The 27258-nt window shown below is 42.9% G+C and overlaps 1 protein-coding gene across 4 annotated transcripts in view; it reads right to left on the bottom strand.

The window, feature by feature from the left end:
* ZMAT4 (zinc finger matrin-type 4) overlaps window positions 1-27258 on the bottom strand; it is a 2593958-nt gene that overhangs the window by 1189008 nt on the left and 1377692 nt on the right. For all 4 annotated transcript variants that reach the window (XM_069617629.1, XM_069617626.1, XM_069617628.1 and 1 more), the window contains one exon: window positions 15630-15719. In XM_069617629.1, coding sequence (XP_069473730.1) covers window positions 15630-15719 — 90 coding nt within the window. The remainder of the gene's footprint in view (window positions 1-15629; window positions 15720-27258) is intronic.

Here is a 27258-nt window from a genome sequence, read left to right as displayed (position 1 = left end):
TTCAGTAATCCGTGTTGCGCCTTCTGTTACAGGGCATGCTTCCATCCATCGGATTGACCGCTCGCCAGCATCCTACCCCACTTGGGGCAGTCTATTTCAATTTAATTGGTAAGGTCTCAGACGTTATTTCCATATTATGTTCTCTTTTACTAGAGGAGCCTATCAGCTGACAACCTTATTCTTCCCCATTCTCTCCACTCTACTTTTGCTTCCCCCATTTTTCATTATGGAACTGTTTCTAATTATGTGTATGTATCTTCGACATGCTGTAAAGACCAAATGTATTTGCTTACTATGTTGGAACAAATACTGTCAGAATGTTTTATCTATTATTTTACAACTCACCTGGAATTGAAACACACACACCATGGCACAATTGTCACCTACACATACCATGTGTACATGTGTGTAATCCTTACAATTATATATCAGCCTTGATAAAGACCCACGCGGTCGAAACACAATTGGGACTATGAGTCCACATGAAACAATTGATAAAGTTAAATTGCACGTAAAACAGACTTTTTGTACTAGGTGTGGTAAATCCACTTCCTTGAGAAAGCAAATAAAACGCAAGGTATCCAGGATAAAAACCCTCAACACTTCAGCTTTACTACACTGGCTTTTGCTCCATCATGGGGAAACGGACATCTCATTCAGGCTGTCCCGGGAAACATTGTTTGTTTCCCTTATAACATATCACGTTGGTAACTTTCTCATTGTACTGCATTGAAAGAAGCATTGTACAATGGGGTACACTTTGTTTTACCCTAGACCAGAGGTCTTCAAACTATGGGGCTGGACCCCAGGGTTGTCCGGGGGAGGAGAGGAAGAGGTGAAGTGCTACAAAAAGGGACAGCAACTGCATTCAATAAGAATCATAAGCAAATTTGGCTTCTGCAGGGGCCTGGCAACCACTTTTGTACTCAAGGGACGGTTTGCCAACAATTTAACTCAAGGGGGGGGGGTCAGCATAGATATGTTTGAATACCACTGCCCTAGACTAACGGTGTGCTTAAGAGACATGCGGTTTGTTCGTTATTTATGGTGCACACCCCACCCTAAGGTTTCTGGGCGCATTACAAGAAAATAAATGTTCATAGTTGCAGAATAGGTAGTAAAACACAATATTTGCATGTAGAGGAATGTGGCCAGAAAGATGCTACACACTGAGCAATTTAAGCATAATATTGCACATTTTTAGCCACAGAAGCAGGGTATATACAAACAGGATACAGAATAATGCAGCACATAGTATAATGATACTAGGGGAAGAAATGTTTGGTTGCAGGAAGAAGTGGGGTCTAAACAGGAGTGTCTTTAGAGATCAACCACAGTTTAATGTCTTTTCTGAAGGTATGGAAAGATTGGTCTGTGCGTAGTGTGGGGGTGAGGAGGGTTCCAAAGTTGGGCACCCATCACAGGGAAGCTGCTACCCCCAGCTCCTTTAGCTTTGTATCTTGGCACCCTTAGACAGCCGGTGTTGGTCATCCTGGTTGGTCTGGTGGGGTTGTTTTTGGCAATTTTATCTGCCAGGTATTGAGGGGTGGCGTTAAGGCATTTGTGGGTTTTGGAGGCTGTTTTGAACCAGATTCCTTCTTGGATGGAGAGATATTTCTTCCGTCTAGTAGTTGAGATAGGTTGCCATCTGGAGATTCCCAGGGCAGTTCTAAGGGCATTGTTCTGCAAGATTTTGAGTTTGTTGATAATAGATTTGCTTGCACCTAGGTAAAGGGCATTGCAATAGTCAATTTTCGATAACACTAGTGCACGCGCTAAGGTCATACAGCTTTCCGTAGGAGAACGTTTTGCAAGAATGGACGAGCTTGCAGGCGTATGCAGATTTTATTTATGCCAATTTCATAAGTCTGAGTGCTCTCAAGTTCATTCATGACCAATCATCTAGGCCTGGTTTATTCTTTACATTCTCAGACGCATATTGTAGTAATGAACTTTAAACCGGAACTGGATGATATGTTATTTCTCGAGCACTGAAACACATGGGAATGAGAGCACAATCGGTCAGGCCAGAGGAGATTGCAGAGTCACGAAGTTATACGTATTTAAAAAAGACCTGTCCTTCCGAGAGCAAAGGGTAACTTCTTCCAGATTGGAGCACTTTGCACCTGAAGGATTCTACCATCAGAGTTGTTGGGTGTCCTGACCCACGTTTGAGCTATCATGCTGCAACATTTGGTGCTGTGGGCTTAGAAAATCCAAGATGGCCAAAAAGCCCACATATGCGCCAGAATCCAGGAGAACCACGCAGTTTGTGCACGCACCAAGATGGTCACCCAAGGTGCCACCCATTTTTGCCTATGTTGTGAGCACAGAAGGGCACAGAGCCTAAAACCATTGTAAAAGGGGCAATGCTGATTGCCAAAAGCAACCCATAACTGTTGGGAATTCGTTTTCTTCAGGTCAAACATGGCTAATTTATGGGCACAAAATTATTTTACTGCGGAACTACACCAATGCCATTTGTTGAACCTGGACAATATACTTCCATGTAATATCTCTTGTTTGAAATGCTTGAATTCAAGACTGATCCAAAAAAATGCATGCAGTACCCGCTTTTGACTGAGGGCGGCGCTAGCGGTCTAAACTCTGACAGGGAAACTGCATGTCAGGAGTTGCAGGAGAGGCCTTTACATCAAAGGCTGGGAGTTACTTAAAATCTTAACCACATGCTGTTCCCAGAAGACAATCTGATTTAATTGACAGGCCAAAGGCTGGGAAACCTCTCACTTCCAGAGATTCACACCAGGAGTCAGAATCTCACATGACCTCTTGATTGATAGAAGGCAGACTGGCTGGCAGCCTCCTGGAAACCACACAATAGGCTCTTGCACTTGAATAGAATATGCTGATGTTGACTGTTGACTGTACACAAAGAGCTCCCAGCAGAAGACACATGTGATCACTGACCCACCCAAGTCTTGGAGGCGGACTCCAACACTCTGAGAACTGAATTGAAAGTAAAATATATATTTTACAGAAACACTGATAACTCTTTGTAATCAAATGACAGGAATGTATAACTTTGAGAGCCTTAATTTAAAAAATGTACCTTCGATTCAAGCCCAAACTCCAATTTGTGTGATGTTCTGGGGCAAAACCCCGCTATTTATGGATACTACAGACTCTGTGTTTAAGATAGAGACATGGGAATTTACTGGAGTATGTATGGACAGCCGTGTATATGTGTATAATTTTTAATGATAAACCAATATTGCAAGACCAGTTAAAAAACGCAAAATGTTGCCATTTCTGAATGCAAGCTCTTAGAAACATCAGAGTTTGAACAGAGTATACCTCATGTGATCCGTGATGGCTGCATGTAATTTCAAACCACTGTGTATCTATGAAATATGTCTTTAGGTCAAATATAGATTTGTGGGCAAACTGACCAGGGGAGGATCCTCTGACCCATAAAACCTACAGCATCACTCTGATTCACATTGCCTTCCCCCAATCATGGGAGAGGGGAGAATTGGGCCAATGACAAGTAGAAAGGTGCAGGCTTAGCTAGGCCCAGGCACATACCCACTTTCAAAACACATAAAAAGAGACTGCTGGGACAGGTAGAGACATTCAATTCCATTTGCTGCGGAGCATGCTGACTGACGACTTCACATCCAGAGATCCTACACTTAGACTTCCAAGCTAAACAGACTACAGAACTTTGAACCAAGAAGGCCCACTGCAAACAAAAGTATTTGTCAGCAGGCCCAAAAATCATTTGCCGACTATTCACAGCCGGACCCAGCTGTTGATTCTGGCCTAAAACCCTGTGCCAGAAAAATCCAGAAGCAGTGCTGTACCCAGAGAAAGCAGTATCCAGAACCAGAGGCCAGAGATCCAGAGTGACCCAGACCACTGTTAGCAGAACCAGAGAGCTGATCCAGATCACTGTGAAGTGCCGAGACCAGAACCGGAGTCCAGTCCAAAACCTGACCAGATCCGTGACGAGGCCTATTTCAAAAATATATTGTGAGTACCTAGCAGAACTGTGCAGAACCAATCTCTTAGTTAAAATAATCTAATCCAAACTATTTTAATCTAACCAGAACTGCCTCCTAGAAGCTGTCACTTGTTATTTTGCAAAGCTGTCACTTTCTAGCTGCAAGCTGTAACCTGTCGCTTTGAACTTTTAAAATTTCAAATCCGAAAAACAACCTTCACAGAATTGTTCATACCTCCGTAACCGTTTGGGCTAGGAACTTGGTTTAACTTTCCTCTGAAAGCTTAGAATCTTACCTTTCCGACAAGCCTAGATCCGACTTCCTACTCCTTACACTTTCTCCACAATCACGATTCACGCATTCACAAATTTTGCCACGATTTGCGATTTGGCCCGATTTCTTTACTGTAAAAATCAGCAGCTTTTGCCTGAACTGCTCAAATTTCGTTTGCCTCTTAAGAACCATCCCTGAATCATTGCTAGAGTGAGCCTGAACTCATATTAACTAGATACCACTCACCCTGAATCTGCTGAAGGGAATTAAAAGCATTTTCAGCATATTTCTCACTGCATTGTCACCATATTCAAAGCATTTTGCCTGTGTTTCAAAACTCCTATTGTTGTATAAGCTGCTTAAGGGGGGAATTGAACTGAATTCTATTTGATTGCATTTCTAAGAACTGTGTGCTCTCCTCTTCATTTCCTTACATTGCATAAGGGGGGGGTGGATTGCCAGAGAAAAGTGATTACATTGTTTTGTTGAAATCATATTGAGTATTTTCTGTATTGCATTTTCATTCAACATTGCATCCACCTGAAACTAGATAAAGCATTCTCTACCACCTTATTCTTCTGTTCCTATTCCCAAGCATGCTACCTCATCTTTTATACTACTCCTGGGTAATCAAATCAGTTTATTAGTAGAACATTACTCATTGTTGTTAACTGCTCATGTTCTGAAGTGTGATATTAATTATTAATTTATTATAAAGTGTGATATATATATATATTGTTTACATTCTCAAATAAACCTTTTAAACTTGCAAAACAAAACTACTTCTTGGCTCAGTGGGGTCAGGGGGTTCCAAGAGAGGGTTGTTATATAGGGGTAGTCATCCAGAACTCATGAACTGGACATAAAGATATATCAATAAGGGTTTCCATTCAGTATCCCAGACTAGGCATTGACTTAGCTGTAGTGCTAGATTGAATCCTCTTACAGAGTTACGTCTGCATCTGGGAGAAATCGGAGGATTAAACGCGAGCTGGCGAGGTTGATTGGAAGAGACAGGGCCTGATTCACAGAGCTTTTTCGAATATAAAACACTTACATGAATCAGGTCCACAGTCTCCTAATCAGGTAGGCAGGTGCCCTCTCATTGGGACACTTATGTACCCGCGTGGGAATTTTATAAATGATCCTAGCAACAACTAGTAGCCATTGTAGCTGCCTCAAGGAGAGAGTAACAATTGTGCGATAAGGAGGGTTCAAAACGATTCTGGACGTTTTTTCTTTCTCTTCTGGACCACATGAAGCTTCTGTCAAAGCGATTTGGGAGAACCAACATACACAGCGTTGAAATAATTCTGTTTGGAACCAAATAGTGCGTGTGCAATGGTTGACAGATGATCAGGAGAAAGAAAGGGGCAGATATGCTTAAATAATCTCAGGTACTAGGAGGTGTTGCTCATAGTCTGATTCAGTTGAGTGGATGAATCTAGGGGTCACGATAGTCACCTAAAGATTTCACTTTCGTCTAGGATGGCAATACTTCCTGCACCCAGCTGGAAAGAGGATGATTAACAGGTGAGAGCACTCAAGGATGTATGAGGAGTACCTGCATCAGCTCGGTTTGCATGATATAAACACCCAAGGCCGAGCCAACGGACCCACCGAGCTGAGGCTGCCAACAGCACATCACTGCTCTCTTGCACTTGTCCAGCTTCCTCCCACTAACTCACTCTCCCTTTTCCCCTCTTACAGATCCGCCAGAGCTCCAGGGGACCACTCCGGTGGTGATAGTGCACGGTACAAATATCCTTTAACATTAAGGCTGAGTCCATTGCACTGGATGAAGGTCTTAACTTGAAAGAGAAGATTAGACACGATTGTACTGACAGACTAAGAATAACTAGAGAGTTTAAAAAGTATTGGGCATCACCTTCAAAGCACTGAATTTCATATCCATCTTAGTGAGAACGTTTTGAAAAGGTTTCACGTATTTATTGAGCAACAGTGGGAACAGAGCGGACCCCTGTGGGACACCATATATAGAGTAAAAAAAGGCAGTAGCTAGGCCATCAGGAGTAAAACTGGAGTTTCAACCTGTAATAATGTAATAAAAGAAACACAACAGGGGAGGGTGGAATCAGAGAGCCTAGCAACCACTGAGAGCCTCTGGTGAAATGCCTCGTGATTCAGTATGTCAAATTCTGATCAGATATTTTATTTATTTATTTATTATGTATTATAATACGTCCAAGGTGCAACAAAACAAGAGGGGGGAACGGGGATGACAAATACGGTCCTACTAGGACTTGTGACATTCGATGGTACAAGTGCTGTAAATAAAAGTGCAGGGGAGAGGGGTGGGGGAATGCAGGTCAGGGCGGATGGGCCTGTGGGATAAGCAAGTGCCAGGCGAGGCCAGGTGGACAGAGCTAGGGGAATGCAGAGATGGCAGGGGAAGGAAGGTCCATGTGCTAAGGGCGAGGTAAGAGACTGGAGGGGCGCAAGGGGTGCAAGCCCAGCCGGGCTAGTGCATGGGGAGGGGGCCTGGAAGGGCAAATGCAGGTTTGATGGGGGCATGGGAGACCAAGTGCAGGGGTAAACTGCATGATGGGGGCCTGGTGCCCTGTAAGAATCTGAGGAACCAGGCAGCCAGTCATGTGGCAGATGGGGACATTAGCAGGGAAGTGAGTGGGGGAAGGAGGAAGAGAAAAGGAAAGTCTTGAGAAGCTTCCGGAACTTAAGCAGGAGATCTGGCTCAAGTCTGAGAGAGTCTGGGAGGCCAATCCAGAGGGAGGCACCTGCAGAGGAGAGAAACCAACCCCCACTCTCTGCTTTGAAAAGCATCTGATCTGCAAAGTTTGAGCTAGAATACCAAAGGGATCTAGCTGGAGGGTATTTAGGGAGAGATGGTTGGATGTAGTGGGGTCCCAGGCCCCAAACAGCTTTGTGGTTTATGTAGAGAGTCTAAAACGTGATCCTTGCAGCCAATGGAGAGATTTTAGAGCTGGAGACATGTGATTCCTGGACATGAGGCCAATGATAAGTCTTGCAGTCCTATTCTGGAGCATTATTACAAGTTAGCTGTGCTTATTATCCAAATTCCAGACAGGCTCTGAGGGCAGTATCCACACCATGAAAAGGACAGAATCCAGATTGACAGACGCCTCATAACTGGTGAAATGCCATGATGGTTGAAACTGAGAACCTACAATCCTTTCAATAAACGTCATTGGAATTGGGCAATTGGCAATACACCAATAGTTACCACCAGATCAGTGTTGAGAGAAGGTGATCCACCGGTAGAGAAAGCGAACAAATAGAATCATGGATCTACTGGATTTTGTGGTCCATAAAATGATGAATACCCTAAAAACCAGGCAACAGAGACTGCATTGCTTGGTTTATGGAGAATTGTATTTTTCAGAAGACTCAAGGTTGAAAAGATTGATTTTCGTGAAGTTCCTGCAGAATTGATTTTGTAGAAGAATACACTTTTTGACTGCAACCAGCTTTACATTTTTTTTAATGAATGTAACATGCAGTTTGTGATTGACATATGATTTGTTTCTCTGCCATGCATGGCAGGATACCCTAAATACAGTCTGCAATGACCACAGGCCAGTAGTGAACCATGGTTATTTTTTAAAACCACTTAACTGCAGGAACAGATGGGACCTAAAATCATTTCTTAAGGGAATTCAGGACGAACATAGCTCTTAAATGTGCTAAAGACTCACTAGTTTCAGAGACGATTGTGTTAAAGATGTTCACATGTCGGCTGATCAGTCTTAATCAATTGTTTCCGAAGCCTGAGTGAATGAACGGCAAGGTGGATTGTGAATGTAAGCTTGGTAACTGACACACTTAAGCAAAAGAGCTCTGGTAGTGATTATTGACTCAACTGGGAGATGTAATGAGAAAATAATGTAGTCATGATCAACCCAGTCAACATCCATCAGCGAGGGTTTCAATAGAGTAAGACAGTCTAGGTGTTGACCAGTAAGCAACCATTGGAGTCTAAATCATTCTTAAGAATCGTTGAAGGAATGTCAGAATCATCATGTAATGGGATACGTGAGTGCTGCTCAATCATCAGTAGTGTAAGGATGTTGCATTTGCACATGTGCAATCTCGTTAACATTGTGCAAATGCACGTTCACAAAATAGACTAGACACATACGGTCTGCACATACATAAAATGCATTCGCAGGTGGCAAATAAACAGTACTTATAACCTAGAAGTATGCCTGTCATCGTGCTTAGTGTGCACATACGTGAGTGTTTTATTCAGAATGAATGTGTCGATCGTTTGCCTGGGCATTACACGTTGCTGTCGGTCCCAAAGAACCATCAAATAATGTACGCGTATTATCTGTGCAACCACTTATGCACATGCATATTTCAATGAGTTGTTCTACTTTGCAAAGCTGTGCTATAACAAATCTCATTCATCTAATGCCTGATTGAAAACATACAAAGTAATTGAACCTGCCGTGTGATATATGCAACGTAGTTAAACTATAGCACGTTTGTTTCACTGCCACACACTCCAGGAACTCGTTCAAGCATTAGCTAGTTTATTTGTTTTTTTTATATATTTTATTTTATTGAGCATTTGTTAGCCACCTTATATGACAGAATTGTGTTTCAAAGCTCCACAAGGCTAAATGGGAAGGGAGCAGCGGAAACAATGACAATGGAAAACAGTAAAATACAGTCATGGTCCTGCTAGGCCTTGTGGTATTCGCCTGTGCAAGTGAAGTTAGGAGAAGGGCAGGAGATAGGGAGGAGGGGGGGGAGAAGTGGATTGGACAAGTGCTGGTGGAGGGCCCTGGAGGGAAGTGCCGAGGAGAAGAACCTCAAGCTAGGTGCTAGTGCAGGCGACTCCCCGTGTGAGATGCATAGCCGCAAGCCGGGGCACGCAAGGGCAGTGCAGTGGGGTGGGGCGCTGGTGTCGACTGGGAAGAAGGACCTGGAATCCTGCGAAATTCATGAGGATCAGGTCACCAGTCACAGCGGCAGTGGGGTGATTAGCAGGGAAGGGAAAGAGTGGAAGAGGTTGAGGAGAGCAGAGTTTTGAGCAGTTTCAGGAACTTGAGGAGGTCTGCCTTAAGCCTGAAAGGGGCAGGAAGGCTCTTTCAAAGGGAGGTACCAGCAGAGGAAAGAGACCTGCCCCCCTGCCCTCTCTATGCTTGGAGAAGTGTTTGACAGTGAAAGAGTTAGAGTTAGAGGAGCTTGGGCTCTAGTAGGGGAGTATTTTGGGAGGGAAAATTGGAGATAATCTGGTCTCAGTCCCCAGGAGGCCTTGTGGGTGATGCAGAGGGTCTTGAATTTGATTTAGGAGCAGCCACTGGGAGCCAGTGGAGAGATGTTAAGGCTGGAGAGATACAGTCCCTGGGCTTGAGGCCAAGGACAAGTCGTGCAGCCCTATTCTGTATTAGCTGGAGGGGGTGTAGAGAGGAAAGGGGGAGATTGAGAAAGAGGCTTTTGCAGCAGTCCAGACGGAAGAGGACCACAGCTCTAGAGACATTGAACTTCTAGGAGATGTTGTGGAAAGGAAGAATGCCTCTGAGGGGGTGGAGTTGGAAGTGGGACTTCTTAATAAGGTCCATGATGTTAGGGGCAAAGGAAAGAGTAGAGTCAAAGATGACCCCAAGGTTTCTGGCCTCACAGCAAGATGGAGGGAGGGGGCCAAAGGGGAGAAGGGTATCAGTCTTACTGGCATTATGACAGAGCACCTTAGCTGCGCACCATGCCTGAATGGCGGACAGTCAGGTATCAGAGAGGAGGAAGAGGAGGTGGCAAAGGAAAGTTTGAAGGAAAGCTGTGTCATCGGCATAACACTGGAAATGAGAGAAGGAGGAAATCAGATGCGCAAGTGGGCAAGATAGATATTGAAGAGTCATGGTGTAGGAGAGAGCTCTGAGAGATGCCACAGCTAGAGAGTAAGGGGGTGGAGGAGAAAGGGCCTAGTTGCAACTGGCAAGGGTGGTTAGTGATGAAAGTGGTCAGCCAATCCAGTGTCTGGTCATTGATACCGAGAGTGTCACTGAGTCATTCTATGAGGATAGAATTTTTAACCATGTCAAAGGAGTAGGAGTCATCAAGGAGAATCAGAATGGCAGGAGAGTTGGAGTTGCGGTTTGCAAGCATGGTTTCAAAGGTGTTCAGGCGAGCAGTTTCTGTGCCTCTGAATGCCCGGAATCCAGATTGATGGTCATGAAGGCAACCACCAAGGTCACTGTTGAGGGTCAGTTGGGAGAGCACGAGCTTCACCAAGAGTTTACCCAGGAAGGGGTTAGTGGAAATAGGGTGATAGTTAGCCGAGCAGGAGGGGTCACCATACAGAGTTTTTAAGAGGGAGTGCTTGAGGAATAAAGGGAAAGAGCCAGTGTTGAAGGAGTGGTTACAGAAGTCAGCAAGAGCAGGGGCGAGAGAGGAGAGGTTGTCCTCACGACGAGCAGGGGAGCACCTGTTTTTAGGAGACCTTCATAGAGCGGACCATTTTATAGACCTCATCCGGTGCTATATTCAGGTGGGAGGAGAGTGAGGGTGGTTGAAGGAGAGGAGCCAAGAGAGGAAGGGGAGCAGGAGCGGAGATGAGGCTTGAGGAGAGTGAGAACAATATATCCTGGGTTTTGGATGTGAAATCGGAGGCCATGGTGGTGCAGAGAGCCTGGGAAGGAGGGAGGAGGAGACTGCAGATGGATTGCCGAATACCTTGCAGATTTTGAAATGTTCAACTGTGTTTGTGGCTCCAGAGATGTGGATTTGGATGTGGGCCCCCTTCTTGGAGCAGATAAGGAAGCAGTATTGCCTTTGGAGGCGGTGGCAGGCCAGTTTATCAGAGGGTGAACCAAAACTCTATTTCCATTCAGAACTCTGTGCTTCCGTTTCAGAGATGCTAGACCAGAGTCGTACCAGCTGTTGTTCTTGGGGGCAGGTTTTAGGCAGATCCTCATGACAGCGGCAATGATGTCAAAGGTTTTTGGCAATGGAGAGCTGCAGGTTAGCAAGGACAGAGTCAGAGAGAGAGTCAGGAGTGGTGGCGGGAGGGATGTACCCATTTGTATGTTAGTCTTTGTCCTGACCACACGAGCAGCCCAGCACCAAAATGCTACGTCAAATTCCCTTCTGAACAAGAGTACTAACAGCAACCCCATACACGTGTTTCAGACTTGTTGGGCCTCATCGGTGAGGTGGAGCTGTGCCTCTCTGAGCACAGTGAGCAGGGAGTCCACATCCAGGTAACTCAGGGTGACCAACCCCAAGTTCCTTTTATAAAACAAATTTTAAAAAAAAGGGTAGCAGGTGCCCCTATCCAGAAAGTACATGGCATGATAACCTGTTCTGTGGTTTTTTCCCCACTTTGAGAGTTCACATTGATCGCTGGACTGCCCATGTGGGCGGGACAAAGACTGATATGCAAATGGGTATTCCCTATCTGTTAAAGGTACAGTGAGCATAATGTGATGGCTGCAAACTCTCAAAAAGGGGAAGAAAACACAGAACAGGTTATCATGCCATGTTCTTTCTGGAGAGGGGAGCCTGCTACCTTTTTTCAAAAAATACTAATTAGCAATATAGCCTTTTTTTCTCCCTTGAATTTTCTTCCCCATAAGCATTCTGTTAAAGTTCAATGCTGGGGATTGGATTCAATGAAGCATGAAGCATTTGCACTGATATGTTATTGACCACACAAAGCTGCTTGCCTCTTGCTCCACAGAAAGCACCTCACACCTTTTGACTTGCAAATCGCTTTGTGGATGATGTGTGTGTTGGACACTAGGGTTCTCCATGAATGCACATATGCCTGATATTACTCCATGCATGTTCCCTAAGGTATTCTGTCTGGTGAGAATGGAAACATGTATTGTTTTGAAGTGGTATGGCTGTGTAAGGCACCCATTACACCCACAATGCATAGCACATGTTTGCCTTTTCTGTATAGGACATGTAACTTGTTGCGTAGCATCTTACGGCACATGTTGTTTGGGCTGTGCTACTGTTAGGCATTGTGTATACTTCTACACTGTGCACCATATGTCATGGTTAGGGGTGAGATGCGTGAATCGAAAAGTGCAGAATCTGTTGGGGAGCCTGCTTCAACTCGTTCCATGAACTTAGCATTACGGTTTCACCTCTACTGAAGTTTCACCCAGATTTGTTTGGTTTCGTGTGGAGCGTGGTATTTCCTTCCCATGTTAGTTCTGTGCATGGTTTTTTGATTTGTGATAGGTGCGCACAGTCACACGAGAAACGTTGTGAAAGTCTCTTTTCCCGGTCTGTACCTTGTACAGTGGCACGAGGAAATGTGGTAGTTTGCCTGGTTTTCCACAATCCACATGACAAATTTCACCCAGGCTTATTTTACATCCGTACTAGTTTCGCGTTGTGACATGAGAAACTTTGCACAGCTCTTTTGTTTGTTTTGTGGTTTGTGGTAGGTTTGTGCCACGGCACGGGAAACTTCATGCCGCTCTGTTTCATCCATGCTAGGTTCGCGCAGCAGCATGAGAAACCTCCTGCAGCTTGTTTTGGTTTGCGAGATTGCACAAGAAACTTTGCATCACTCTTTTTGATACGCAGGGGTGGTGGAACGACGGATTGGGGCAAAACAGATCTAAATCTTAGAGTTCACTTCTGTGGTTGCCAGAATAAAATGTAACAATTTTGCCCAGCCCTACTAATGGTAGTATGCATTAATAGGAAACAAAACCAGGGCTGTAGAAGCATAGTTCAGAATATTCTGGTTGAATGGAATTCTCCCTTTAATGAACCAGATTCAGATTGTCTGTATGTGCATGTTCTAATTACCTCAAATTACCTCAGTTTCATATCTAAATAATGTGCCTATGCATCAGTGTTAGCTATATATGCTTTAACTTTGTTATATGTTTGCATATGAACCTTATCCCATGGAAGATGTTATTCAAGTACACCAATGTATAGAGTACACCAGCAGGTCTGACGCAACACTATGTCCTGCATCACAGGAGTGGTCATCGGGCTCTGCGGCAGAACCATGGCTAGTTGCTTATGCTGCAGCAGTGATGCCTGATCTGCTATATCGTGGCCTCATGCGGCATAATAGGTGCAGACATGTGGGTGGATAGATATCCCGCAGCATCACTGCTTTATGTGCTGTGATCATGGGACCTGCTTGATCTGATGGGGTACTTTCTTGTTTTGGTTCAAACATATTATACAGCCAATCCAGCTGCACCAATACATTATAATTCAGTCTAGACGTGAAATAAATCCATACATTTTTGTGAGATCAGAAATAACATGGACTGTTTAAACAACACAATATTGTTGGTAGAAACATCCATTTAATGTTTATTATCTGCAACAAATTTAAAAAGTACTATATCATAATCGTCCAACATTATTACAAATTGTATAAATAAATGTATCAAAACTACATACGTTTTATGTTTTTGTATCAATAAATCATTTATACAAAAAACACAGATGTATTGTTAACAACTCATTTATTGCCGTTAATATCACTAAAATCACTAATTCTTCCTAATCATTGCAACAATAATTCGTGTTGCCTACTAGTTATGGCAATGACCCTATAATTGGTTGGCCTCACTCCAAAACATGTTTCTACGATATTCTTTTAGCATAGCATTTTGGATAGCTCTTCTTCAGGGCATATCATCTGCAGAAAACAGGACATCATGCACATTTCTAGCTCTCTGGTGTAATACGTGGATGACTCATATGATACTAACATACGTTTAAGGCAAACACGTTATTCCCATATAAATCAAACAAACATTGGTTTAAACAATTCTCTGTATCTCAAGCTAAATGTTCTCCCAAACGCAGTCTACCAACACCATGTCCAACAATCAACCCAAGTGGCCAGCACCTCATATTTCTATTCAGCACAAAAGGTTTATGCGATCTAGGGACCATTGTGGTATGTAAACCATGCACTGGCGGCTTCAATAACCTATAACAATACAGAATATTCTTCACTTCCACGTTAGTGTTTAACCATCTCGCACAATTTTGTACAATCACTCAGTGGCACCTAACAGCATGCACACATTGTGAATGTGAGTGTCTTACATGCTACATGTATATCTGCACCTACCATGTACTAGGAATGCACGCCTGATGTAGCTCCCAGTAACATGAGGAGTAGCTTTGCCAGTCTTGTACCAAACTCTTCCTGCAACTAGCGCCTAGATACCTTAGGGTTTTGAGCGCTGATATAAATATAAAAATAAGCAAACAAATAAATAAATAAATACAGCATTACAGATAGTTAGTTTGTTTAGCCTGAGGAATAGGTTTCATTCCATATATTTAAGTAGTGTGGTGCATCTTTATTTGGAGAGATGACACCTTATGTTGCTGTTATGTCCTGAGGTGACATGACCAACTAGTTTGTAGGCATCACAATAAACCTAGGACTGGGTTATGACTCAACATCACGATTACCTGTCATATATTTGACACATTACATGATGTACCACCTTGTCTTTGATTGAGCATTGGCCTCTTGAGTAGTGATGGCACACGCCCTACCAAAGGTTATGGCATCATTCCTACCCATCACCGTTTGTATTCAAATGGAAAACATCAAATAACACATCAGCCTATGAGACAGAACCCTTCCCTTGCTCGAATTGGAGTAGTGGTGCAAGTTCGAGCCACACCCCTAGCGTGTGCTCACTTACACGCACTAGCAAAGCGGTATGACGTGTTTATATCGATTTTTTTTATATTGAAAACCTTTATAGTGAAAGCAATTAGGCTTGCGGTAAAGGGTTAGATATTTTTGTGGTAACAGTCAGGGTGGGTTTTTATGGGTTGAAAACAGGGGTTGGTGGGGGGAGGGACACCCCAAGAAGTGCATTCAGTATAAACGTTTTCAATATAAAATATTTGAGATATGCGCATTCAATGTATAATATTTCGATATAAAGACATGTAACCGTAATTGGATGCTGCACTATATACTTTAGCTTTATAGTCACTGCGTTTAAAGAAATATAGACATATCCGGTTGAAAAAAGGTCGTTAAAGCCATTTAAATGCAATTTTCCATATTACATTTTTAAGTGTACGTTTGAATCTATGTAAATGCTTCTTATGCAGTTCATTTTGTTTTGCAGTCCCTTTAAAAAAAACAAAAAGCAAATGTTTGCAATTCTGTGCAATGTCAATGTCAACTGCTCAAATGGTCCAACATCCTCATGCACTTGTTGTGTATCATATGAGAGAGTGTTGTCGCATGTTCTCATAGATATATCGTCCCTGTACTACTGAAACATGGGAGGCAGGTAATGGCTGTTGCTACGTGATTGCATTGGTATCACTCAGTGATGGCAAGACTCCTCAGCATCCCCGTTCTCGGCATTGATGACACTGCACGTGCTACTAGAGTGAGGGTAATCTACTACTCACATTTTCCGACCTCAGTTTCTTTGCCGGACAGCCTCCATCGGCGGGATGAAGCATGTAATAGAGCCGAACTTTACTGGCATGTTTCCGACTCTGCAAAACACAAAAACAAACAGGAAAAATATAAACTCACTTAATCATTTTCAATATCATTTTATATGACTGCACTCGTATGTGCCCGTGTCTTCATAAAACACATGTATTACACAAATGATAGTACCCCGATTTTTGGAGGAAAACGGGGTGCATTTTATTACAAAAAAACCTGGATTCTGGCAGGGACCCCACGTGTCCTTTACATCATCCATAATCGGTTACCATGACCTTGACCCCAGCAGCCCTGCTGACCCGCCAGCTGCCTGATTGGCTTACTGACTGCCTGAGCTGTCCCAGGGTTAATTGCATAATCCAATGTACAGCTGGATAGTACAATGCCCAAGCTGGGGTTACATATACACCCAATGGGAAACCCCAGCGGGCAGCCCCTGCTCCACACCGGCTTGGCCTATTGGACGCGAGTGGACCCCTCAACCCACAACCTGGGTAGCAAATTCATAGTTCAAGATTTTTGGTCATTGTCCGAACATTTTCATAATCCATTGTATAGGTCCCCATCAACAGTTCCACAGGGCTGATTGGGCTAATGTCTGACAGCCCACCCACTGCTCCCCCCACCCCAGTGCTATGTTATCTGCAGTCATCAATATCCCCCAGTAAATCATGAATGAAAAATCCAACCCTTCCTTGACACCATCCCTGTTGGCACGAGAGTCTAAATAACCCATGTCCAAAGCACAGTAGCATAGGGGTGCATGTGATCTCTGCCCCTTAATGTTCTTCTTCCTCCACAATGTGGTCACCGCTGCAGGTTGCACCCCATTCCTCCAGCCCTGCCGACCCACCAGCTGGCCATTTGTCCTACTTGCTTTCTAAACTGTTACAGGGTAAATTGCAAAAACACAAATGTCATTTTCCTGCCGGACAGTCCAAGGCTGAAGCCAGGGCTACATTTGTACATGATGGGCAACCTGAGTGGCCACCGCCATTTCTCCATGGACTTGGCCTATTGGACAAGAGTGGATCCCTCAACCCACAACCCGGGCTGCAAAATCATCTCCGAACCCAAACAATCTGTACCAGCCCTTGCACATTTGCAATGTGCAGTCATGAGCCACATAAAGTGCCCTTGTCCAGGTAGGCAACGATAAAGGCAGAAGAGAAAATCTCAGGGAAAGATCAAGGCAGAAGAGAAAATCCCAACAAATTGGGTCGACCCGAGCCAGCAGGATTCTACACATGCGAAGCTTAAAATTGCAGAACATTGACATGACACGCTGAGGCCTACTGCTGTGCAAAAGACGCCTGAGAAATTGTATTGCACCCTATTTTATTTTCTATTTTATTTTTTACATTATTTAATGATTACGTTTGTTAGAAACCTTTCATTAATTCATCATAGATCATTTCCATTCAGGGTTCAGGTCTGAGAAACACTAGAAGAGGAGCTTAAAAATCAGAATCAGGCCATCGAACAATCATGACGGGGAAATGTATTAGGACTGTCATGAAGCTCACATTTTCGTACGTCTATGAGCCTGTCAAGCTCATGATTTCCCTCCATAATTGAACAACTCCGAAAATACGTCTTTTCAGTTCTCCAATGATCAGAGTATCAGCGATCCCCTGGCGACAAGGAAGATGCTTCTAATGGCAGTGTGGTGGTGTATATTTTTCTTTTAGTAGCTAGCACATCACAAACCATTAGGAGTTGATGTAGTGATTCTTGTGTTGTGTCTTTGCAAAATCGGCATGCGCTGGATTGGTCCGTCAATTGTTTTGATTGTACCAAAACCACTCTCGTCGATAAGAGGTTGAGCCTCATTCAAAGTAACAGTTCTCGGGTCTGTGGGCATGGAAATAGTTGCAAGTATGCGGGTAGCTGATTCAAGGCCCTACTTTCTTCGGCACAATGTATGCACCTTATGTATTCCATCTTCCTATGTCCCACTGCATTTTGATGCACCCCAACATTATATGTTATTTTTACTGGGCAGCTACATTGCCCCTCCAGGAGATTGAAACTCATCCTGGGGGCAACCCCTATGACGAAGTTCCTTCTGCCAATTCATCCAACCTCCGCCCAATTGAAGTAAATTGATGACAGGACATTTTGTTGGTATGTAATTGTCTACCAAGGCTGAGGCTGTGTCGAACAGCCTCTCCACTGCAAAAGGATACTGACACAACACATACCCTCTGACTGCCTCAATCTAGTAATATGACCAGCAAATGAAGCAAAATTACCAACCGACGAAAGTACCCCATTGAGCATAAAGCTGCCTTCAAATCAGAGAAAAGGAAGATTTTAGGTGTAAACATTTACAATAACTGCTTATTCGATTAGAAAAAAACATACTCAATGCCAGAACATAGGAATGCCCCAAAGTTAATTTCCTCCTCACAATGCCATTTCACTTTCAAATGCCTGAGAGGTGACATGCACCCGACATCTGGCTTCTGGTAGCCCCATGCTCTACCATTTGAGTGATTGGGATCCCCTAAAATTAAATTGCGCTTTTATATCACTCTTCATACTGGGACCATCCTCTAAGTGCGGTACTGTGATCTGAACCCATGTCCCTCTGTGCTGCCTTGCTTCCAAAACAAACGTGTCAGCCCTGAGCTATTTTCGTGGCCACTCAACTATACCTCATCTCACCATGATGAGAAAATGCCAACCTCCTTACGGGTTGTAATCCTATGCTCAATTCCGGGCTCCCACGGTGTCCTCAGCCGCTTGTACGAGTAGGGATCAATGCTGAGGCATGAAATATATGGCCCTTGACCAGTTATCTGCTGCATAGCTGACTCAACCCCCCAAGAAATGGGGGAAATTGGCATAAAGACGGTCCCTAGCTCACCGAAGGTTTGTTGTATAGAACAGAGTAAACGCACTGGCCCATTCCTGGATTATTAAGCCACAATTAAGTCAATATGAGACATGAACTGGCATAACGTTTAAATGGCATAAACGCTTAATTCACTTATTTCGCCATTATCCTCTCCAGACGTGTTCCATGTTGGACACATACGGCCCAGCCATCCCTGGGACAACAACCTAATCACAGTTCCACCACGTGGCTAAAAAACCGTTGTGCCTGCAAAGAACACAACTGCTTCACTATGAGGGTAAAGCAAGTTAATACACATTTTATGTGATTGAACCTTCAGTCGCATAGGACATAAACGAGAAACTGCAATTATATTCAAATTGTACTCTGTGGAGAGACCATGAAGATACTACTTAGAGCCCCTTAGAGCTGCACCAATAGAAAATGATATAGCATTCCCCCTCGTATCTCCTGAAACAAGCCCTTGGTCCACCCAGGGCTCAAACTTACCAGGATCTAGGAGCTAGTTAGCACCTGGTTATTATGGGCAAGGCGAGCCCGTTTAGCTTGTAAGCAACCGAAGCCTGGAGCTACTTGGGAGTTCACAGGCAGGTGGTGCCCAAATCCTAGCCATGCGATGATAATACATGTTAAGTGTGTGTTTAAAAGAAAATGAAGGACACATCCCAGGCACAGTTAAAGCATATAGCATAATATGCACTAGATAAATATATAGGGCCTGATTCATGCAAGTGTTTTATAATGGCGCAATCCCATAGGAAAACGTTCCATGAATCAGGCCCTTAGAGTTTAAAACTAGAGCATATGCTCGATTTGCTTGTGTGCGCTATAGACTGACTCCTGGTTCCACAGGGTATCCTCTACATCACAAGCGATGTACGATGCCCGGGAGATGTTATTTGCTCCTGGTTACAAAATCCTACTTGCAATCCCTGAAGGAGGGTGCTCCCTTTCACATGACCTAGAAGTCGAGATGCATGTTTTCGCCACAGCCACAATTTCAAACAAGGGGCTTCTCAAACACCTCCAAGGAACATTCTGGCAATGCATAACCTCTCCACGATTGTTGATCCCCGAGCTAGGTACCTTTACTGACCCAGCACTGTTGCCCATAACCACTGGCAAAATTAAAAGCAAGGATTTTTTAATTATCGTCCCACTCTAATAGGAGCATAGTCACTTACTACATGGGGGATGACACCCCTCTAATAGGAGGATAGTATTGTATAGCGCTGTAGAAGACCCGCACTAATGGGGGCATGGTGGTTTCATAGAACTTTAGCTGTCCCCCTCGAATAGGAGCATAGCGGTTTATAGCACTGCAGATGAACCACTCTAGTAGCATAGTGGTTTGCTAGAATGGATTCGACCTGCTGAAACATTATCAGATTTGTTAAACACTCTGAAGATTGCCTCCTCTATTAGGAGCATATTGGTCTACTGCAATAGAGAGGACACGCTCTGATAGGGGCATACTGGTGCATAGCAATGACGATAACTCGCTCTCATAGGAACATAGTGGTTGATAGCACTATCCCACTTGCATAGACGCATACTGTTTTATAACACTTGATATTGCTCACTGTATAGCTCTAGGGAGCACATTGGTTTATGGTACAGGAGATGAGCCTTTGTAATAAGAGCATGCCAGCCCCAAGCACTGGGGATGGATGCCCCCTGCAGTAGGCTGGCATCTGTTTATAAGAACCACTCTGTTAACGTCACTCAGGTCTATAGTACTATGAAACACAATAAGAGCTGCACACAGGGTTATAGCACTGGTAGTGACACTGTTTATTCGCATGCAAGTGACTGGTACCCCTGCAGCGGGTGCCCTGTACTAGGAGCATACTGTCTTAGAGTACTGATGCTTAGAGTCTCCCAGTGCACTTGGATCATACGTCTCCACCTCAGGAAAATGAATGTCGCAATTTAAGAGCACTGTTTGTCATTTGTCAATATCTTACACTTTCATGCCACTTTCATGCTTCGAGTCCCAAACGCCAAACCTAAATGCCCACTCTAAAGAAATACGGTACGAGGCCACACGACCGGACTTGATTGCCGGTGTTGATGCTGCAACCTTCCATAGCATCTACCTGCGTTCACGATATTGTGAACAAGCGTCAAAATGAAATACGAAACACTAGAGCGGGTAAATAAATTATAATTTTGCCTTACCCTATAAGCCTGATATACGTTCAACTGGTAGAACAGACTTCGCAAATGAAAAGTAATGAGAGAGCCCTGTTGCCTTATTTGGTAATATTTAGGAATATCCGGTTACTTATAAGCAGCTTTTTTATGTATATGCACCATAAATCAGATACATGCGTCTCATCTGTCTCCTCCATAAACACGGGCGACTACAAATAGCATCTCAAGCTCAGCAGTCAGGCAGCCTGGATAGAGCATACACTCCCAAAGCCCCTTCCCTTTGGCCAGACCACAGCCCCATTACGCAGCTCTTCCTCCTAACTCAGGGCTAGACAGTCGTGTACATTTTTTCGGTCGGAAACTAGTCATCAGTTCTAATGGTCAGAGAACTTCCTCCTTATCCCCTCAATTGAGGGCTAATTAACGATTGTAAACTTCAACTCAACCATTGTTAAGAAAGATTACCATGCAATTTTCCCTCCATATTATGGACCCTCCAAACTATTTGCTTTTGTTTCCGTATCCTGACCTGACTTTTTCCAGTGGAGCACAGACTTCTGCTGTGCTCCCCTGGGCTTTTGCTCACTTGTTATGGGGAAACTGACACGTCCTTCAGGCTGTCAGTACTGGGAAACTATGTTTCCCCTAGACTTTTATGATGTTGCCATTTCTTGGTAATATTTTATCAGTGCGCCAAGTACATCACTATACTGTGCACTGGGATCCTTTTGTTTTATGGCCGTAGACACTCTCTAAGGAATTTTGGGTGACGGTACAAGGGTGCCAAGAATTAACTGGTGGTAGCAGTTTATTTTTCTGGTATTTGAACTATTTGTTATCGTACCATACCGCAGTTACCGCACATGGCTCATGACAGTGGCCAGTGCTGAGAATGGCCGTGCCACAAAGTCTTTTGTTCTGTCCTTTGCCTTCCCTCAGGTCGAGTTCACACAGGACTTTCTTATTTGGGGATGCAGCCTCCCGTGAAAACCACCTCTTTTGCGGGCTCCTGCTGCATGTAACACCCATAAAGGGGGTTGGGACTGTCTGGCCCCAATCCACACTACTGGTGCAAGGATATCTGGTATGCAAGAATACATGTGGACCATGGCTGGGGCGCATGCAAAGGTGCGGGTCTTCTATTTTTTGTCCAGATTCAATTATGCATCGATTTTGGATAAGAGAAGGCGCCCTGCCTCCATTTCTGGTCGATCTATAGTGGTTCATCTTGAACTACCGAAGGAGCCAAGTATCCTGTGAGCTGAAGCAGACCTATGAACCCGTTGGAGACCACCTGGTAGGTTTGGCACCCTGAGCCTGCTGCTGACCCGTTGGATGCCTGCATTGATCCTGACCTTAGAAAGCCTGCAAGGGCACTCTGACCATTTGGAGTATTGGGAACAACTACTCTCTGTGTCTCCTGATTTCCCACCAAAAGAGCTTCTCAGAAGTGTTCCTGGGCCATCTAGTAAACTGACCAGCTCTGTCAAAGGACGTTGCATAGGAGTGCCGCTTTTTGGAGTGGGACCTTTGGTAATCCCTAGCATGTGGTCCTCAACATTTTTCTGCCAAATATGAAAGGCCTAGCACCCCTGCGTCGCGAACTAGGAGAGTGCGTCACACCGCAAGCCTTTGCGGTGCCTGCATCACTGTGTTGTGGAGACGGTCACTATGGGTGGCTTCCCTGCCTTCTCTGCTGTGCCCTGCGTGCTGCAGCACCAGAATTTTCCTCTTCCTCCTTTCGTAGGAGGAGTTGTGGCTACTGTCTCATCACAGACTATCGTCCCGTCCCGAAGCAGCTGAGAGCCGGACTGGAGAGCAAAGATAGGATTTGCAATCCCAGATGACCTCGACTAGAGTGGCATAGTTTGGTATGGATTGGAGCAAGGGTCAGTGCTTACATAACTTACTGGTGGCCCCTGACTCATCAATTTGTCTTTACGCACAAGGGTTCTCCTCTTTGGCTGGGATAGCCCACACTTCCTAGCTTGTATCGAACGCCTCAAACTGCTCTGTCCATGAGGGCAGACCCTTCCCTCGTGATTGGAACTTGTTCTGCCCACCTCAGGAATGGACCTAACTGTCCAGCATCTTGAAAAGGTACTGTCTTCACTTTACACACGACCGTGCGTTTGTACGCACTGCTGTATATTGAACACAAGGCACCCCACTTCGTAATGCTGGACTGAATAAGTTAGTGCTTCTATCCTGAAGACTGCCTAATGCTTACATTGTGTTAACCCCCCCTTCTGTTACAGGTTGCTGGTGATTTCCTCCCTTTTCCGCATTAGGCTGCAGTAGTTGTATATATGTTAAATAGTGAAATGCTTGTGTGGTAACTTTTGCATTAGTAGTTTGGCTATACAAGTTGTTTTATTGTGCCTAAAATAAATATATTTGTATTTTTGTTTACACCTGTCTAAGAGGATTATGTGGAATCTTTACTGTGTGTGCTCATTGGGGGCTTCTGATAACGCTCACCCTTCCTGAGACTTAGTATTGACCGCCTGCCAAGCTACCGTTATTGGTCTGGCTTGTCCAGAAGGTTCCCTGTTTCACTAAACTAGGGTGGCCTCCTAAACTTCTGTCCAGCAGGTCAGAGTTTAGAAATCCATTCTAACAACATAAACACAATAGCCTGTGCCTGCTGATCATACATATAAAATACAAGTACCAGACACAGGCCTAAACTGAATGTCCTATAATCTCTCTCTCTCTCTATATATATGTATATGTATATATATATATATATATGTATATATATATATATATATATATATATATATATATATATATATATATATATATATATACAGTGAAAAAACTTTGTTAAAGGGACGTTATGGTTAAGTTGCTCTACTAAAAACCTATGAAATTCAGTGAAAAAACTTTGTCAAAGGGACGTTATGGTTCCAAGTAAAACCGAAAAACCCTTAAAATTCGCCAGTTATGGTAAGCTAAGCAACCATAACTCGCGCCACCACCGTGCACTGCTAAGACTAACACCCAGGACATCAAAGATGACCTCACAAATGTCATTGATGACATCACTGATATTTTGTATTTTTTTTTGTTTTTTATACACGACACACTAGGAGAGGAGGGGAAAGGAAGGTAAGGGGGGGACACCAACCACAGGGATAAGAAAGGGCGAGCTGAGAGAGGAAGATGTAGAGTGGGTTTTATTTGGGTAGTGAGCAGATCTTCTCGTGCTCTGAGACGATAGTCTCAAAAGCACTACGAAGTCGCTCACCCCTGGAGAGAACTGTGTCACAGTACATACATACAACTGTGACCCTCGAAAGGTAAGGGTCATCAGCATTCTGTATGGCCTGTGAGGCAGCTTGAGGAAGACGCTGTCCCACAGAGGTGGTCCTTGCGGTGACAGGATCAGAAAATATGAAGCAGGGCCCTTTGTATTTTTTAGAAGTCCACGGACAGTTCGCGAACATTTAAAAAATTGGGTTGCTACCCCATCACAAACATTGCAATTTTCTCTGGGAAGAAGTGGTGGCTTTGAAAAGAGCCTTTGGGTGGTGTTTGTAAGTCAAAAATTATAAATGCTTAACACCTACTTCAAAATGGTTGTTGTAATTCCAAAAAAGGTCGCAATGCATTTTGTACATTTCTCAGAAAAATCTGATTGCCAGCATAAGTAAGATGGACTCCATCTCTGCGAAAAATGTATGTACTACGAAACATAATATTTTCATTGTGAAAAGAGGACATGCCAAAATCTCTTAGAAAGGCACAAACAGCCTTATTAACATTGTGCCTTGCTTTTTCCATTTGTGGACCAAATGAAGAAGAACGAAGCCACATTTGTCTCTGCGCAATCCGTGAAAATATCACTTGAGAATTAGGAAACATGTCCATAACCTTCCCAAGTCCTTCTTTCATAGCAAATTGCAAAAAAATTCCAGTCACATGTCCTAAACTGTTCCCTCCACAATGAATTACAATTATGTCTGGATGTTGCTCTGTCTCCAAAGTAGCACAGAGAGGTAGCAAGTCCAACCACTTCATTCCACGTACTCCATGCCAGTGTACTTCCACATGTGGGAATCCAAGATCTACAGCTACTCCACAGCTTTCTGCATGCACCTTCAACCAATGTATCCACAAATCTCCCAAAATCCAAACAATCTGTTTTCTGAAACACACAGCCATAGCTATCTTTTGTTCTCTCAGCAAAAAGAGTATCTGAGAAACTCTCTCCTGGCACAACACACCCACTAAACTTTCCTGACCAATCCCTTTCAGTGCTTATTCTCATTTGCATGACTTCTGAACCCAAAAATCCCGGGATGTAACTCCCGATGTCCGCGAACTACCGCCATGTCCGCGGACATATCGTAACATGAACAGCCTCTACCATTTCCACTTCACTCTCTCTGCCATTCCCTCATTGGATGTAGCTAAAAAATCACATGACCATGCACCAATCACATTCAAGACGTCTAGATCTAACTGCATCATCATAGATCAGCACTGCAAATGTACTGTGAATCTCTCGGAGTACAAGTGTCATATCATTGGCAAGCACCATCTACCAGAAATGCTGTACAAGTCTCCAAGATTTCTACTTGCAGCTCCATGCATATCCATATGCATGAACACAAACTTCAGGTATGCATATTTTCTGTACAGTAGATGAACACATTTTCAATAAGACTTTTAGCTTGTGTAATCTGTAAAATTAATTTACTGTATTTTTTTCAATATCCTAAAATCAACTATCACTTATAAACCTTTATACTATTTACTTTCTTTATACACACACACACTCAAATCATGTTAAACTAACATTTTTTAAATGAAAAATATAGACTACATATATTCAAACAAAATTGCATGCAAGCACAATCTATGTTTAAATCTTTAAAAAAATACTTATACAATTTCATATTTTTTTGTTTTTATTTATTTATATACTTAATTACTTTAATTTAGACATGACATTGAGGCGCTATTACCTAGAACAGCTTACTTACAGAAATAGTAGTATTCACTGGTATATTATAAATTTCACAAGACATAGTAAAGATATTTTTTTTTGCTACAGTTAGTCATTCAATATCATATGTACTGAACTGATGCAATGTATCTTATGTAAATAAATTAGTTTAATGGTTTTAAAGAAGGCACTGAGGATTTCAATTAAAAAAATCAATATCTAAATTAAAAACAGCGCTATATACAAACAAAGTTACTAATTTGAAGCTTTTACAATTGCAGTGAAGACCAGTCTACTGGAAAGAAGCAGCCGAATTCGAAGAACAAAGAAGAACTAAGAAGTTACCTGTTAATTATTTAAGAAAAAAAGTAAGTAGAATATCACCATAATATTTGTATTATTAATCAAACATAATATAACATTAATACGAGCTATTTTGGTGCCTAAAAATAGAGATTGTGTACCATTTTGTCCAAAAATCTCCATGTCTTAAACAGCGATTTACAGCCAGAATGGCCCACAAATTCCTATTTTTGGACACACAAATTACCCAACTGAACCGCTACAATTTTCATATTATAGAACAAACAACTGTTTTAATTGTATACATTAGATTTACTATTTGTACTTTTCCACACCACTAGCTTACTTTTTTTTGTCATCTGAACCCCAGTTTAGTAACACATAAATTCAAGAATACCTATCCCTACTAGTTGTAGTTCCCAATGCACAATCACATACCATTACATACATCTTTATCATCTTACTCAAACACTCATGCACACAGCACACATACATTCCAGAACACCCCGACCCATATCTTCTTTATTTTTTTCAACAGACCCTAAAGAATGCCTACCAAAAGTCAAGTCCGTAGAAAGCAATGCAAAAGTAGAGCAAATGAAAATAAGTGTCCAACATAAGCATCCATCTCTAGCAGAATTTGTAAAAAAAAGTTGAAACAAAACAGCTAATACAGTCATTTAGTGAAACACAAGAAGTTTCAAGTACAAAAACTTTACCTCCTCTATCAAAATGTAAAACAAACCAAAAAACAATTAAAAGAAAATCAGCTATCACTACAGATAAAACTACTTCTTCAAATTTTAATATAGTGCAAAGTAAGTATTTTAGGCGAAATGCACCATCACAAAGTCCTTCAAAATCTTATAAAAACAGGAGAGAAATCAGGTTCAATGCTTAAAACCTATCATAGGAAATTTATCTTAGAAGCTTTGATGGACAGTGCAATTCTTCTGAAAAGAAAGTTATTTATTTTACTGTTAAACAAAATGAAACTACTAACAAAACTAATAACTAAATTACAAAAAAGACTTCTCAATATGTGAAATGTCAACAGAAAGAACTTCTTAAGTATCTGCAGAGGTGAATGGAATCACACTACGAGCACAGAACCATATTTTAATGAAGAAGCGTACAAACAAAAGCAAACACATACAATTGCCATACATAGCAGTGGTCGAGGTTATGAAAAAGTGAATAATACCATAATGGAACAAGAAGTACTCCTTACAAAAATATGCCTTGAAATCTTAGTTACCCCTCCATTCAACTGAATCAGAACGTCTAGTGTACAAATCGCCAT

The sequence above is a fragment of the Ambystoma mexicanum genome, chromosome 10, assembly GCF_040938575.1.
Source record: "Ambystoma mexicanum isolate Mex_15411 chromosome 10, UKY_AmexF1_1, whole genome shotgun sequence".
In the NCBI taxonomy this organism is placed as follows: Eukaryota; Metazoa; Chordata; class Amphibia; order Caudata; family Ambystomatidae; genus Ambystoma; species Ambystoma mexicanum.
This window is presented reverse-complemented; position numbering and strand designations above follow the sequence as displayed.